Genomic DNA, 17,226 nt, shown 5'->3' with positions numbered 1-17,226 from the left:
TCAATGGTGCCATATAAGGGCGGGGTCATCCCAGCGCTGATTTATTTTTTATTTCTTTTGCTTGATGTTTGACTAACAGGCTTTAAATGGGATGTTGCCCTTACAAGAAAGGTACATCCCATTCAAGTCTACAGGAGACATTAGGGGTGAGGAGAACAGAACTAGATTTGTAATGAAGGCATTACAGACAAGGTGGAAGAAGGGCACAGTCAGCCATTTAATTGGACTTGAACGTCAGCGTTGAATGGTTTGTCTCAACCCTGTATCTGATATGTTATCTGGACAGCTTGTTCTGATAGAGAAAGTTGAAAAATAATGTAACGCTCCGGCGTTTGTTTAGTGAACTGGATTTGCAGCTGCAGGATTTCCACTCAGTAGTCGTGTAGAGATGTGTTGAATCACCATATCCAACTCTCCAGACTCATCATTGTGGCCCAGCATGCCTCAGCATGCAAATATACAGACACTCAGATAAGATGTTCCTGGAGTGATAGGTTGTATACGATAGTATAGAGGTGATGTGCTGAAAGGACAGGCGTGAGTAGTGATAGCAATGATAGGCACTCAATAGTAATGTTCAGGAGTGTTAGCAGATGGTGATAGATAGTATGCAGATAGGTTAGCAATCATGTACAAATAACAGGTGGTAGGGGACAGCAGATGAAGTGCAGTGATAGAAATAGTAATGCATAGATAGCAACAGTCTTTAGTATGCAAGAGTAGATAGTGTAAGTTGATAGGAAGGAATCCCCTGTGGGGTACTTATCACTAGTTGGTTTAGAGAGATGAGGGGTCCGGTAATGAGATAAGGATCAGGTAGCGAGATACAGGATCAGTAGCGAGATACAGGATCAAGTAGAGAGACTCCGGTCTATCCAGATACTGGGGAAATAGCTGGAGGCTTTGGCAGCATCAGACAAGGCTGTATAACAAGCGGTTTGCACGAACACCTTGTGAGTGAAAGCCGGCGATTGAAATAGCCGCTCAGAGCGGCGCCTAGTGATGACGTCATTCCGGCTTAAAGAGATAGGCAGGTATATGCGTTCCACCTAGCTGAAAAGGTGGGACGCAATGCAGAAGAAATGGGCTGGAAGGGTACCGAAGGTAACAGAATCTTACAGTACCCCCCCCCCCCCTTAAGGCCGGCTCCGGAAGGCCTATAGCACTGGTCTCTCCGGGTATTTGGAGTGGAACCTTCGTATAAGCCTTGGAGCGTGAACGTCAGAAGTATCCAACCAGGTGTCGTCTTGGGGTCCATAGTTTTTCCATCTTATGAGATATTGGAGTTTCCCTCTGTGGATACGAGAATCCAAAATCTCCTTAATCTCAAATTCTTCTCCGCCCTCAACTTATACTGGAGGTGGAGGCGAGATGGTAGGTCTTGGTTGGAAACATGTGGTTTTAGTAGCGACACGTGAAAGATGGGGTGTATTTTAAGATCTGCCGGTAAGGTGAGTTGAGCTGCAGCTCTTCCAATGAGCTTCTCAATTGGGAAAGGTCCTAGAAACAAAGGCCCAAGCTTCTTACTGGGGATCTTTAACCTTAAGTTTTTCGTAGATAGCCAAACGAGATCCCCAATAGCATATTGAGGAGAAGGTCTTCTACGGAGGTCGTAGTACCTTTTTTGTTGGCTATGAGCATGTGAGATGGTGGTGTTAAGTAAACCCAGAGAGTCTTTTATTTGGGTAAGATAGTCAGAGGCTACTGGGTTAATTGATGGCAGGATGCGTGGTGGAAGAAGTGTGGGATGAAACCCATAGTTTATGTAGAATGGACTTTGCTTAGTAGTACTGTGGGTTGCGTTATTGTAAGCAAATTCTGCCAGAGGGAGGAGGTCCACCCAATCATCCTGTAGGTATGAGGTGTAGCAACGCAAATATTGTTCAATGCACTGGTTGACTCTTTCAGTTTGTCCATTGGTCTGAGGGTGGTAGGGAGAAGTAAGTTTTCGCTCAATTCGTAGTATATGACATAGAGCTTGCCAAAACTTGGAGATGAACTGTGAACCTCGGTCAGATAAAAGAGTCTTTGGAATTCCATGTAGCTTGAACACGTTTCACTAGTAATTCCGCTGTTTCCTTAGATGAAGGTAGTCTGCGAATAGAAATGAAATGTGCCATCTTTGTCAGATGGTCCACTGACACTAGAATGGTAGTAAATCCTTTGGAAGGTGGTAATTCTACTATAAAGTCTAAGGACACAACTTCCCATGGAACTTTGGGTATTGGTAGACTGCAAAGTAGACCAGATGGTTTTGTAGTGTCAATTTTGGACCTTGCACAGATGTCACATGAGGAAACAAATTTTTGTACAGACGTCTTCATATAAGGCCACCAAAATTGCCTGGTGAGCAAATTGAATGTCTTAGTCATACCCATATGTCCTGCCATGGGTACGTCATGTGATAATTCCAAGATCTTGGTACGCATACCAGGAGGTATGTAGAGTTTGTCGTTAAAGTAGAGGAAGCCTTCTGCATCAGCACTTAGTTGTGGTGGTGGTGAATCCAGTCCTATACTGTGCAGAATCTCTTCCTTCAAGGAACGAACAACACCAATAATACGGTCATGGGGTATTATAGGAAGTGAAGGGATTTCGGCGCAGTTATCTTCGGTTAGCCGTGATAGCGCATCCGCTTTTTTGTTTTTGTCTGCAGGCGTGTAGGTCACTAGGAAGTTGAATCTTAGGAAGAATAATGACCAACGTACCTGCCGGTGGGAAAGAGTCTTGTTGGTCTGAAGGTATTGGAGATTCTTATGATCTGTATATATGAGTATTGGCAATCGAGTACCTTCAAGTAAATGTCGCCAATTTTCTAGTGCCAGTTTTATGGCAAGCAACTCTTTTTCACCCACTGGGTAATTCACCTCTTGGCTACTTAGTGATTTAGAGAAAAAAGCAACTGGGTGGAGTGGTGAAGTATTCGTTGGTCGTTGGGAAAGAACTGCTCCTACAGCCATATTTGACGCATCTACCTCCAGGATGTATTGGAGGGATGGGTCTGGATGGCGTAGTATGGGAGCAGAAGTGAAGCTTGATTTTAACATTGCTTCTTCAGACCATTTGAATGGTTTCTTTACACTTGTAAGTTGTGTGAGCGGTCTCACAATAGAAGAGAAGTTCTTGATGAACTTCCTATAGAAGTTTGAAAATCCAAGGAATCGTTGTAATGCCTTACGAGTTATTGGTACAGGCCAATCCAGTATACACGATATCTTGCTCATATCCATCTTGATACCGTTCTTAGATATGATGTATCCTAGGAATAGTACTTATTCCTTATGAAATAGGCATTTTTTCAATTTTACGTATAAATTGTGTGCGAGTAATCTGGATAGCACAAGTCTTACATGTCTAACATGTTCGGACAAGGACTGAGAATAAATGAGTATATCATCCAGATATACCACAACACAAACATCAAGTAAGTCTCTGAAGATGTCATTTATGAATCGCTGAAATGCAGCAGGAGCATTACACAACCCAAAAGGCATCACTAGATATTCGAATAATCCGTATCTGGTTCTGAATGCCATCTTCCACTCATCCCCATTACGGATTCGGATGAGGTTGTATGCCCCTTTTAGGTCCAATTTTAAAAAGTAGGTAGCTCCGCGCACTTGTTCAATGAGTTCGGGAATGAGAGGTAAAGGATAGCGATCCTTTATCGTAATGGTATTTAATTGCCTATAGTCAATAATAGGCCTGAGACTTAAATCCTTATTGTGGACAAAGAAAAGTCCTGCAGCTGTGGAAGAAGTAGAGGGTCTAATAAACCCTTTCGCTAAATTCTCATCCAAGTATTCCTTGAGATGAGAAAGTTCATCCTGAGAAAGAGGATAAACATGACCGAAAGGTAGTTTACTATTAGGGAGTAGATCAATAGAACAATCGTAGTCCCTATGGGGAGGCAATACTTGAGCATTTTTCTCAAGGAAGACTTCTGATAGATCCTGATAACATGGTGGTGGTGAAATTTCATCTGACACCATGGACAGGATTTTTTTATATGATTGGAGGTTACACGTGGTCTCGCAGTAGTGAGAGGGGAAGGTTAGAGTCCTTGTTTTCCAATCAATGGTTGGTTGATGTATGTGTAACCAGGGAAGTCCCAAAATAATGGGGAAATGTGGTGATGGTAATACATCAAAAGTGGTGGTCTCAGCATGAGACTCGTTAGCAGTAGCAAGGAGTGCTTGTGTCTGATTGGTAATTGGACCAGAAGATAACGGAATACCGTTAATAAAACTAACAGAGACAGGTTTAGATTTTGAAATAATAGGTATTTTATTTAAAGCAACAAAACTAGTGTCAATGTAGTTCCCACAAGATCCTGTGTCGATCATAGCCTTGGTGGTGATCCTATTGTGGTCCCACTGTAAGGTCAAATGAATAAAAAGATAGGGATTAGAAAAAGAAGTCGTTAATCCCCCCAGCAAGACATGTGAGCACTCACCCTCTTTTTTGCGGACAAGGGGACAGACGCTTATCAAATGATCCGGAGAGGCGCAGTACATGCAGAGATTTTCAGATCTTCTCCTGGCTCGTTCAGTAGACGATAATGGTGGGCGTATGGTTCCTACCTCCATAGGAGTAGGGTCAACGGGCGAAACCCGAGAAGGATTGGATAATGGTACTCCCATTTTCTCAGCCTTTCTTTCTCGCAGTCGCCTGTCAATATTAATGCTGAGTTGTATTAAGGCATCCAAAGTGCCAGGTAAATCCGCTCGGGCGAGCTCGTCTTTAACGGCTTCTGATAACCCGAGTCTGAAATGGGTTCGCAAAGATGCATCATTCCACCCTGAATCAAGGGTCCATCTTTTGAACTCTGCTACGAAGTCTTCAACAGGTCTCCTTCCTTGTTTTAAAGCCCTCAATTGGCTGTCAGCAGTACTCTGCCTATTTGGGTCTTCATATAAGCTAGCGAGTTCTGCTAAGAATAAAGGATAGGAGTTAAGAAGAGGGTCATCTTTCTCAAAGAGAGAGTCTGCCCAAGCCCGTGGATCACCCGACAAATATGAGATAGTGGTGCAGACTTTAATTTGGTCTGTAGTGTAAGTACGAGGTTTTAAATTAAAAAGCAATTGACATGCGTTTTTAAATTCACTAAATTTTTTCCGATCACCTGTAAACACTAGAGGAGGGTTTATTTTGGGCTCACGAGGTTGAGCAGCAGTGAGCTGTGAAACACGGGCTATCTGCTGTCTCAAAGTCTGATTTAAATTTTTCACTTCGGCAAGGGAAAGGATTAATGCATCTACCTTTTGTGTTAGTTGTATCACATGAGTGGCTAATTCTGCTGAATCCATTTTTTTTTTTTCTGGTTCGTGCAATCTGTAACGCTCCGGCGTTTGTTTAGTGAACTGGATTTGCAGCTGCAGAATTTCCACTCAGTAGTCCTGTAGAGATGTGTTGAATCACCATATCCAACTCTCCAGACTCATCATTGTGGCCCAACCTTCCCTTAGCATGCAAATATACAGACACTCAGATAAGATGTTCCTGGAGTGATAGGTTGTATACGATAGTATAGAGGTGATGTGCTGAAAGGACAGGCGTGAGTAGTGATAGCAATGATAGGCACTCAATAGTAATGTTCAGGAGTGTTAGCAGATGGTGATAGATAGTATGCAGATAGGTAAGCAATCATGTACAAATAACAGGTGGTAGGGGACAGCAGATGAAGTGTACAGGAATTGCTAACTCAGTGCAAGGATATAGATGGTAGTAGACTCAAGAGCTAGCAATCTTAGTAACAGTGCAGATGATAGAAATAGTAATGCAGAGATAGCAACAGTCTTTAGTATGCAAGAGTAGATAGTGTAAGTTGATAGGAAGGAATCCCCTGTGGGGTACTTATCACTAGTTGGTTTAGAGAGATGAGGGGTCCGGTAATGAGATAAGGATCAGGTAGCGAGATACAGGATCAGTAGCGAGATACAGGATCAAGTAGAGAGACTCTGGTCTATCCAGATACTGGGGAAATAGCTGGAGGCTTTGGCAGCGTCAGACAAGGCTGTATAACAAGCGGTTTGCACGAACACCTTGTGAGTGAAAGCCGGCGATTGAAATAGCCGCTCAGAGCGGCGCCTAGTGATGACGTCATTCCGGCTTAAAGAGATAGGCAGGTATATGCGTTCCACCTAGCTGAAAAGGTGGGACGCAATGCAGAAGAAATGGGCTGGAAGGGTACCGAAGGTACCAGAATCTTACAAATAACAGGTTTATTGGCCAGATCACCAGGTAAAAAAAAAAGGGAAAAAGCATAAAAAAAGAAAAGTAATGCAGCCACCACATCTACAAATTAGTGAGCTGTAGTTTTTTTTTTTTTATTATTGTTTTGGCTGCCCAAAAGTCTGCGGATTTTGGATTTGTGTGTATAACATTATATATACTCATTCACAGGAACAAATCTTAAAAAGACTCAACAACAAGCTATGTTTGACCAATCAGTACTAGAGGCTCTGAGGCATGTAAGAAGGCTAATCTCCTTTGAGGTCATAGCTGTACGTATTACAATAGCCAGATCTAGAAAGTCTCTTACTATCCCATTTGATATGGGTAAAGTGATTGTAAAGTCTTCTTTCTCTATCGTTCATTGACGGATGCAGTCTCTGTTCTTCATAACAGTAGGGTTATACTGCCCCCTACAGGAGTATGATACTTGGGGCAGAAATAAAGTTCTGGCTATGCCTATGGGTAGTCCCAGGGGGTATACCCTCTCTCCCTGCTATAGGATATCAGTTTTAATCTGCCTAGTCAGGAGTGAGGACCTAGTTCCTTTGCTGTTTTTTTCTAGATAGTTTTTTTCACCAGATTTTTTTCCTGTGAGATCTACAAGCAACTAAGCCGGATTTGGGTGACAGGCTGGATATATAGATCCTGTGGTCACCCCAGCCGGCCAGCGAGTGTGCGCAGATCTTAGCTCCACACTAGGTCGGCCGCAACATAGTCCCACCAGACGGGGACTGGCTCTGCGAGTTAAACGTCTCGCCAGGTCGCATATGACCGGGTCTAGGCCCGAGTCGCAGCGTTCCTATTGGCCGACAGCCCCCCCCACTTCGGCGGAGAGGGGTTCTGTCAGGAGATGGCGCCGCCTGTTCCAGGTATGGTAGGTAAAATGTTTCCTCCTCTCCCCCTGGCGGGTTTTGGGGTGGACACGGGCTCCTCCTTAGGACAGTTGGACCCTCATACCTCTGGGTTCCCCTCTGTCCTGTCATGCACCCCCCCCCCTTACCTGTCCCCTCTCTCCCCCCCCTCACTACTGGGGCTATGCAGTGCTGTATCTTGGCCTAGGCCAAAAAGGCCTAGGGCGGCACTTTGCAGGGGGGCAGCAAAAAAGCTGCACCCCACACAAAAAAAAAAAACAGCCTCCTCTTGGCTCCCGTACGAAAAGGGTCCCCGTTGGCTTGGGCTACACTTTTAGTATAGTGCCAGTCTTATGGAGCAAATTGGGCTGGAGGGCAGGGTCCAGGAGGCAAATATGTCTGGCACCCCCATAAAGCACTCACACGGCTACCTGCCAGTATGATAATACCGGCGGGTGAGGACATTTGGACAGACCGCCAACCACACATAATACAACTAGCCCGACGGCCCCAAATGCTAATAAGTGTGCCACTGCAGCCTAATGCTCCGCCTACCCTCCTCCGCCCCCAGGTATGGCAGGCATCATGTCAATAATATAATTTTATTTCTTTAAACATCCTTGTCCTTGAGCGAGCAAATTTAATCGCATCATATACAATTAGGACTTTTAATTGTATATGATGGCAATAATATTTTGGACCTGCTCACCTCATATGTGCTATCGCAATATGTCACTGAATTAGTAAGATTACTCCTATATTGTAAGATAATTGGACTTGTGTTTGCTGCCACTGATTATTTTACTTATTTGTATAATGACTATGGATGTCCTAGTCATTATACAAATAAGTGAAATATTCCTATAATTACAATCAGTGGCAGCAAACACAAATCCAAATATCTTAGGTTGCACTAATGGGCACTGATAGGCTGCACTGGTGGCCACTGATGGAGCAGTACTGATGTCCACTGATGAGGCTACACTCATATGCTGCACTGATGGGCAGTAATTAGGCAGCACTGATAAGGCTGCACTGATGGGCACTGATGAGGCTGAACTAATGGGAACTGATGAGGCTACACTGGTGGGCACTTATACACTGCGGTTGTGGTCTGTGGTTTACAGATGACAGAACGGGTCAGAAACAGGAAGAGATTTGACCTTTACAGGAAGGGGTGGGCCATATTTAAATTTAAATGCACAAGTTTAGTCAGGCCTAGGGCAGCACAAAACCAAAATACACCACTGGGGCTATGGGATGCTTGAAGCTACTCCCTGGCGGCTGGAACCAGGCGTAAGGCCCGATGGTGGGGGGGGGGGGGGGGGCGTTGCGCCCCCGGTGACAGATGATCAATTGTTCAGGGGGAATCCACCTGTCACTTCCAGGGCCCCCTTCCTTTTCCCGCCGGTAAGGTTTTTCCCTTCCAATGTATGACTGTCCCCGGATCGCTTACAGACTCTCTTTGGGGTGGTACAGGACCTGTTACAACAAGGAGTAATAGTTACGGTTCCGTCTTCAGAACATTTTCAGGGCTTTTACTCAAACCTGTTTATGGTCCCCAGGAAGGAAGGCAAGGTGCGCCCAATCCTGGACCTAAAGGCACTATATTGCTTTGTGCGAGTTCAGAAATTCAAGATGGAATCCATTCGCATGGTGGTGGCTTCCCTACTTCAGGGGGATTTCCTGGCCTCCATAGACATCAAAGATGCCTACATTCACATTCCGATATGTGCAAGACACCAACGGTTTCTCAGTTTTGCCGTGGGAGAGGATCATTTTCAGTTTGTGGCGTTACCCTTTTTATCTGGCCTCTGCTCCTCGGGTCTTCACAAAGGTGTTGGCTCCGGTCCTGGCGTTGTTACGTCAGCAGGGGATATCAGTCTTGGGTTACCTGGGCGATCTACTTCTCGGTGCAGAGTCGCCCACTGGGCTGGTGACAAACCTAAAGAACACCATGAGAACTCTGGAGGAGTTCGGGTGGATTCTAATTCTGAAACTTCAGAAGTCGTCCCTGGTTCCTTCCATGAGACTGGACTATCTGGGCCTGACTTTGTATTCGTCCTCAGCTAGGGTGTTTCTTCCTCCGGAAAAACTTCAAAAGCTCCAGACTGCGATTCAGCTATTGCTGTCCAGCAAATGGTCGTCCCTTAGGACTTGTATGAGAGTTCTGTGACTGATGGTGTCGTCCTTTGAGGTAGTCCCTTTTGCTCAATTCCACACGAGAATCCTCCAGAAGGAAATCCTTCTCAAATGGAATAAAGATCCAAATTCCCTGGACAACCAGATCCAGCTGAGCCAGTCGACTAGGGGTCCCTGATATGGTGGCTTCGGTTTCAGACGCTCAATCTAGGAAAATCCTTCCTCCCCCCTATATTGGACAGTGGTCACTAAGGATGCCAGTCTGTCCGGGTAGGGTGGTGCTCTAGGCAAGCTTTCTGCTCAAGGGGTCTGGTCTCTGGAGGAATACAGGTTACCGATCAATGCTCTAGAGCTGAGAGCGATCAGACTTTGCCTAGTCCACTGGACAGAGTACCTTCAAGGCTGTCCAGTGCGCATTCAATCGGACAATGCCACGGCTGTGGCTTATGTCAATCACCAAGGGTAACAAGGGTGTCCTTGCTGCCCTAGAGTTGGTGAGAATCCTTCGATGGGCGGAATGCTCTGTTCCAGCTCTTTCCCCTGTTCACATTCCAGGAGTCCAAAATTGGCAGGGAGATTACCTCAGTCGGCAGACCTTGGATCCAAGGGAATGGCCTCTCTACCCGGCAGTGTTCCAGCAGTTGTGCCTTCGTTGGGGCACTCCAGAAGAAGACCTATTGGCATCTTGGATCAACAGGAAAGTGCAGAGGTTTGTTGCCCAAACTTGGAACCCTCTGGCAGACGCCACAGATGCGCTGGAGGCTTTGTGGGGTCAGTATCAGCTGATTTATGCTTTTCCTCCTCTCAAGTTGCTGCCAAGACTTCTTCGCAGGATCGAGGCGGAAGGGATTCCAATCATCCTTGTGGCTCCAGACTGGCCTCACCGTGCTTGGTACGCCGACCTGGTCAGGCTAGTCACAGACATTCTTGGAGACCTCCTCTCGGGAAGGAACTACTGTCTCAAGGGCCGATCTTCCATCCTACTTTACAGATGCTGGCACTGACGGCTTGGCTGTTGAAAGCCAGGTGCTGAAGGACGGGATTGTCTGCTTCAGTGATTCCCACTCCGCTTAAATGGAGAAAAGCGACTCCTAGAAGGTTCTATCATTGTATGTGGAAGTCGTGTGTTGGGGTTCCCCCTTGCTCTTACTCAGTAGCTCGGATCATGGCCTTCCTTCAACGGGGAGTTGATCAAAAATTGGCCTTGAGTACTATCAAGAGTCAGATCTCGGCCTTGGCAATTTTCTTCCAGAGGCCACTAGCCACCCATTCCCTGGTGCGTAACTTTATCCAGGGGATGCGACACTTGGCACCACCGGTGCGACCTCCGTTGCCACCTTGGGACCTTGATTTGATGCTATCGGTTCTCAAGAAGCCTCCCTTTAAAAATATTTGGGAGATTTCCCTGCTTACCTTATCCCAGAAGGTGGTCTTCTTGGTGGCTATTACTTCTACGTGCAGGGTGTCAGAACTGGAAACGTTGTCCTGTCGTTCTCCCTATCTGGTGGTTCACAGGGATAAAGCAGTGCTTCGTCTGGATTTGTCCTTCCATCTGAAGGTGGTTTCCAGTTTCCACTTAAATGAGAACATTGTGTTGCCCTCCTTGTGTCCTAAGCCTCAACATCCCAAGGAATTTGCTCTACATACTTTGGATGTGGTTCGGGCAATCAGGGTGTACTTGGCGACTACTGAATCTTTTCGGAAGTCGGATTCGCTCTTTGTACTCACGGATGGACCAAGGAAAGGGCTACCTGCATCTGCTGCGACTATTTCCAGATGTATCAGACAGCCGGTTGTGCAGGCTTATTCAGTTAAGGGTCAGGTTCCACCTTTCCCTGTTAAGGCGCATTCTACTCAGGCACTTAGTGCTTCCTGGGCCTTTCACCATCAGGCATCTGTGGTTCAGGTTTGCAAGGCAGTTACCTGGTCGTCTGTTCATACCTTTACAAAGATTTATAAGATGGATGTGCTGGCATCTGCAGATGCCTCTTTTGGCCGCAAAGTTTTGCAGACTGCTGTTTAAGGGTGTTGTTAGTCTCCCTTGAGGGTGTTTAATGTTTTTTTCAGATGGGTCTCATCTTGTTATTCTGATGAGTCTTATGTTGCCTGGTTGGCTATGTTTCAGCCTTGGGGAATTATTTTCTGCTGTTCCCACCCTTCATCTTTAAGGCACTGCTTTGGGACGTCCCTACTGTTATGAAAAACAGAGACTGCGTCTGTCAATGAACGATAGAGAAAATTGGATTTTTGTCTTGCCGTAAAATCCTTTTCTCTGAAGTTGGTTGAAGGATGCAGTACCCGCCCCTCTATTTCAATTTAGATTGGTATTGTTTTCTCTGACACTGCTTTGATACAAAGCTGACATCCTATAGCAGGGAGAGAAGGTATACCCCCTGGGACTGCCCATAGGCTTAGCCAGAACTTTTATTCTGCCTAGTGTCCTACTCCTGTAGGGGGCAGTATAACCCTACTGTTATGAAGAACAGAGACTGCGTCCCTCAATTAACTTCAGACAAAAGGATTTTACGGTAAGACAAAAATCCATTTTTTTCCTATTAAAATAACAATACTGTTAAACTTACCTGCCATGTGAATTGGTTTTGCACAGGGCAGCCCAGATCATCCTCTTCTCAGGTCTCTGGCTGGAGCTCCTGGCCCCTCCCTCCTGTTGAGTGCCCCCACAGCAAGCAGCTTGCTATGACCTGAGCCGAGCTCCAGTTCCGTGTATTCATTCAGACACGGAGCTTCCGTTCGACCACGCCCCCTCTCTCTTTCCAGATTGACTGAGTTTGATTGATAGCAGCAGGAGCCAATAGCGTCACTACTGTGTCTCAGCCATTTAGGAGAGAAAATCCTGGACGGCTGAGGAATTTGTGGACATCTCTGGACAGAGATGGGACTCAGGTAAGTTTTAGGGGGCTGCTGCACATAGAAGGCTTTGTATCTTAATGCAAAGAATGCATTAAGATAAAAAAAAACCTTCTGACTTTAGAACCCCTTTAAGACTAAACTATCTTGGATAATGGTTAATGAGAAACTCTTTGCCATCCTAAATAATAAGTTACCCTGGTTTGAAAAAGCATGGGACCCCTGGATCAGATATCTCTCTCTCCATATGTGGGCTCTGGAAACACCCAGAGCCCACATATGGCCCTTGTGACATTCTGCGGAGTACTATGATTGCACAGTCTACCCTCTTTACTTCTTTCCTTTCTTTTCTCTTTTCCTTGGTGAGTTGTACATATATCTCCAGACTAGTCCACTAGGACACCACGCCAAAAGACTGGGAGTGAAGGTGCATATTAGACCAGTTTTTGTTACCAGTGTGTTGTGATGCCCCTGGTCCAAATTCTCCTTTACCTGGAACTAAGGGAGCAGGAGGTGTTGGAGGGTGACCGCCTCAATTTAACTCAGGTACAGTATCTCACAAAAGTGAGTACACCCCTCACATTTTTGTAAATATTTTTTTTATATCTTTTTATGTGACAACACTGAAGAAATTACACTTTGCTACAATGTAAAGTAGTGAGTGTACAGCTTGTACAGTGTAAATTTGCTGTCCCTCAAAATAACTCAACACACAGCCTTTAATGTCTAAACCGCTGTCAACAAAAGTGAGTACACCCCTAAGTAAAAATGTCCAAAAGTGTCAATATATTGTGTGGCCACCAGGTGTGTTAAATTTGGTGTTATCGCTCTCACTCTCTCATACAGGTCACTGGAAGTTCAACATGGCCAATAACCCTCTGAAGATCTGAAGAAAAGAATTGTTGCACTACATAAAGATGGCCTAGGCTATAAGAAAATTAGCTAAAACCCTGAAATACTTAAGCAGAGCATGATTCCCCTCCCTTCGGAGACTGGACTGCAGGGCAGTATTCCAACATGATAACAACCCCAAACACACCTCCAAGACCATCAATGCCTTGCTAAAAAAGCTGAGGGGAAAGGAAATGGACTGACCAAGCATGTCTCCAGACCTAAACCCTATTGAGCATCTGTGGGGCATCCTCATACGTAAGGTGGAGGAGCGCAAGGTCTCTAACATTCACCAGCTGCATGATGTCATCATGGTGGAGTGGAAGAGGACTCCAGTGGCAACCTGTGAAGCTCTGGTAAACTCCATGCCCAAGAGGGTTAAGGCAGTGCTGGAATATAATGGTGGCCTCACAAAATATTGAAACTTTGGGCCCAATTTGGACATGTTCGCTTAGGGGTGTACTCACTTTTGTTGCCAGCGGTTTAGACATTATTGGCTGTGTGTTGATTTATTTTGAGGGGACAGCAAATTTACACTGTTATTCAAGCTGAACACTCACTACTTTACATTGTAGAAAAGTGTCATTTCTTCAGTGTTGTCACATGAAAAGATAAAATATTTACACAAATGTGAGGGGTGTACTCACTTTTGTGAGATACTGTATACAACTGTAGGATTCTATATGGTCAACAACCTTGTTGGACACAAGCCAAATAGTCTATATTTGTTCAAATGCAGTATTGAATTGCCCCTGTAAGAGCTTGTACGTGTACTGTATACCTTCTGTAAAAATTCCAATAAAAACTATTGGAAAAGAAAGTAAATACTGCTTTTAGAGCCGGTTCACACTGAGGTGACACGACTTCGGGGGGCGACCTGTGAAGTCGCGTGTACCGCGACTTCGGCGCGACTTGCAGGGACTTCACATAATGGAAGTCTATGCAAGTCGCTCCGAGGTCGCCCCAAAGTAGTACAGGACCCTTTTTCTAAAGCCCCGTACACACGTACCAATCGTTGGGCGAACGATCGGCCGTCTTTTGTCCAGGGCTGTCGTGTCTGTTGAAAACTGCAAAAGACTGCACACAAATTTTGTCGGCCAACAGCAGCCGACTGCAGAAGTGATGTCATGTGATGGTTAACTTTCCGTGTGTTTTTTCTTTTCTGAGCATGCCCAGTCTTGCAAATCTGCTGATTGTCGGCCGAATTCTGTACTGATTGGCGAACAATCGGCCGTTCTGGTGTTGGCCAACAAAAATTTTAATGCCTACACGACAGATTCTTTTCGGCCGAAAGTGCGCTGTCGGCTGTCGGAAGCATCATACTAACAAGCCTACAATCGGCCGATCGGTCGTCGGCCGAATATTTACGGCCGACAATCGGTACGTGTGTACGGGGCTTTAGTCGGAGCGACTTGTGTCGCTCCTATTAGAACGGGTCCTGTACTACTCAATGGACCGCGACCGACCACGACTTGTCAGGCTGACAAGTCGCTTGACAAGTCGCGGCAGTGTGAACCGGCTCTTAGTCTTATATGGTGAACAGATATTATGTAATTAGGTACCAGCTGTAAATTCTGGAGCTGTGCAATGCAAAACATTAGTTGGAGCACTACAGAAATAAGGTCCATACAGTCTGGATGTAAATCTACAATGAGTGTTCACAAAGGGGTTAAACTCTCATTCTACCACACTGGAAAGCCGGTGGCAACATTGTCAGTCTTTTCTAGGGACATCTGTGTTGTTGAGAATTTCTCTTTCAGAGCTTACAGCAAAGTGCTCTATGTGCTGACAAGCTTGTATTTCGCATAAAGCAAGTCAGAAAAGGGAATTCTTTTGTAAGCAAACAAATTGTCAGTTTAGTAGCATTGTGCCAAGCTACAGAAAAAAAAATCCCATCTCCTTATTTTTAGGTTTACTGGACAGCTGGCAAGCTGAACTGTCCTTATTGCAGATCCAGGCTCGGGGCCTTCAACTTTATCGACAGCACAAAATGTACCTGTGGCCATCTTGCCATCGTACGTCTTTGTAAAAGCAAAATTGATGTAGGTTTTCCAGTAAAAGAACCAAACCTGGCATCTGCTCCTTTGTCCGCCTTTACACGTGAGAAGGATTCCAGCAGCAAAACCAAATGTGGGAAGATGGAGCCATTCAGAAGGAAGGTGGATCAAGGTTTTTTGACTGCAGACAAATACAACCCCCCCTATGGATTATTAATGGAGGCATTATGTCTTGAAGTGCCAGCATCTAGAAATCAAATAAGACAAGCATTTCTAAAGACTGCATCCCTAAAGAAACCCAATTCTGCTATCGGAGAAAACAGGAGAGACTGTGGTGGAAATTTATTTCACCGTAAATCAAAAAGTTTGGACGTCTATGAGTTACAGGAATTGGATGGAAACTTCATGGTGCTACAGATGAGCCAGAAACAATCTAAAGTATCTATTTTCAGCTCTAGCAGTGCAGCCCAACCTTCTTTTAGTAATAGATCAATAGCAAGCACATCAACAGTAACAAATGACCTGACTCCTAATAGAATAACGCATGAAGAAAGCAACAGTACTACATTATCAACGCCCATATCCAATGCTGTACCACCAAGATTAACTGCTAGAGATGTTTTCCCGTCAACAGCAGACTCTACCTCAGCTCAGGTCTTGCACTCTGCACCCACCAGCTTAGCGGGGACAAACCAAAGGTTAACCAAAAGAGAAATTAACAAGCTTAAAAATTTAAGGCGAAAACAAAGGAAGAGAGAGAAATGGATGCATGAACATAGGCAGGTAAGCCCATTCAATGCACACCAAATTGTGTTTGTTGTTAAAACTTACTGTATCTGAGTATTTTATTGCTTTTTCTGTCCCTGTAGGAAAAATTCCATTCACTTTCTGTCCCTGTGACCTCACAAGAAATGGGGTCGCAGATCGCACTCCAAAACCTGACCGAGGCTGTAATCCTCCCACTTTCCATGGGAAAAAAAGAACATTTGGCTGGAGCTGGGCTTAAGGCTCAACTCTAGGAAATAGAAACAAATTTACATGCAAAAAGTGATGGTGGATCTTAGGAATTCCACTAGTAAACAGAAGTGTCTGTGCTTAGGTAGATAGGTGTCCCCAAAACCAATTAGACAAAGAAAAGGGCATGAACACCACACTTGTTTCTGTCCAAAATATCATATATTGAAAACAGTTAAAAGTCATAGCAAAAAAATATAAATCATAAAGAAGAACTGGTGCCTCTCTTGACCCAACATGACCCTCCTGGGAACCCACTCACACCCACACCCCCAACCCTCCTGCCCCGCCAATAGCTGCCGCCCCCTAAATCTACCATCCAGGCCTTCCTCAAAGAACAGAACCCCACCTCAGCCCTGAACAGTATAAAGCGCAAATATAGTGGCTACCCCAATAGAGCACAGTAAAGCCAACTGGCCAATGAAAACCACAGTGGGTAAAGTAGAGACACAAGGTATTCTCTCGCCTTAAGACAGCCACTAACTAACACAGAGCACTGTAGGCCGTGAAGCATGCTGGATCCCTAGAAAAAAATCCACCCTTGCAGTAGGCTTCCTGCTGCACTACAAGGGTTAAATGCTCATTATGTCTAGAGTGCCAGAATAAGGAGTAAATACTTACCTTATTATCTTATTTCAAACTCTAGCAGGTGCCCCCCGTTCGTGCAACCTTTCTCCCACAGCCTGCTCTCTAAGGAGCTCCTGGTCATGCTTGCACGCTTGCCACCATGAAGTACAATACAGAGGTAATGGAAGAAGAGGGCACCTCCAGAGTAGGGTATACAGTAGGTTGGAATGCCTGTTCTTGTACCCCCTAGACATTACAAGCATTTGTCCCTAGCAGTGTGGCAAAACCCTACTAAAAGGGTAGATTTTTTTTCTGATTCCTGGAGTTGATCTTCATGGTTTTTTTTTGTGTGTACCCATATACATGGGTTATGTATCCATTTTACACTATGGTCTGCATTACCATTTTCAGAGGTTTGCGAGGGGCTAAAAGTAGATTAACCACTTCCATACAGAGCAGTTAGACCCCCTTCCTGCCCACACCAATTTTCAGCTTTCAGCACTCTCACATTTTGAATGACAATTGCTCAGTCATGCTACACTGTAACCAAACAAAATTTTTATCATTTTTTTCACACAAATAGAGCTTTCTTTTGGTGGTATTTGATCACAACTGGGTTTTTTTGTTTTTTTTTTTTTTCGTGATATAAGCAAAAAAAA

General features: G+C 45.0%; 1 protein-coding gene across 1 annotated transcript in view; it reads left to right on the top strand.

Annotated features, from left to right (window-relative positions):
- Positions 1-17,226, top strand: part of RNF180 (ring finger protein 180) — a 125,833-nt gene that overhangs the window by 48,965 nt on the left and 59,642 nt on the right. Inside the window, exon 4 of the mRNA XM_082271018.1 lies at positions 14,900-15,769. Within this exon, the coding sequence (XP_082127144.1) occupies positions 14,900-15,769 (870 nt within the window). The remainder of the gene's footprint in view (positions 1-14,899; positions 15,770-17,226) is intronic.

Source organism: Pelophylax lessonae, assembly GCF_965119305.1.
Source record: "Pelophylax lessonae genome assembly, chromosome: 1".
In the NCBI taxonomy this organism is placed as follows: Eukaryota; Metazoa; Chordata; class Amphibia; order Anura; family Ranidae; genus Pelophylax; species Pelophylax lessonae.
The sequence above is the reverse complement of the archived record's forward strand: the minus strand, read 5'-3'. Positions and strand labels throughout refer to the sequence as shown.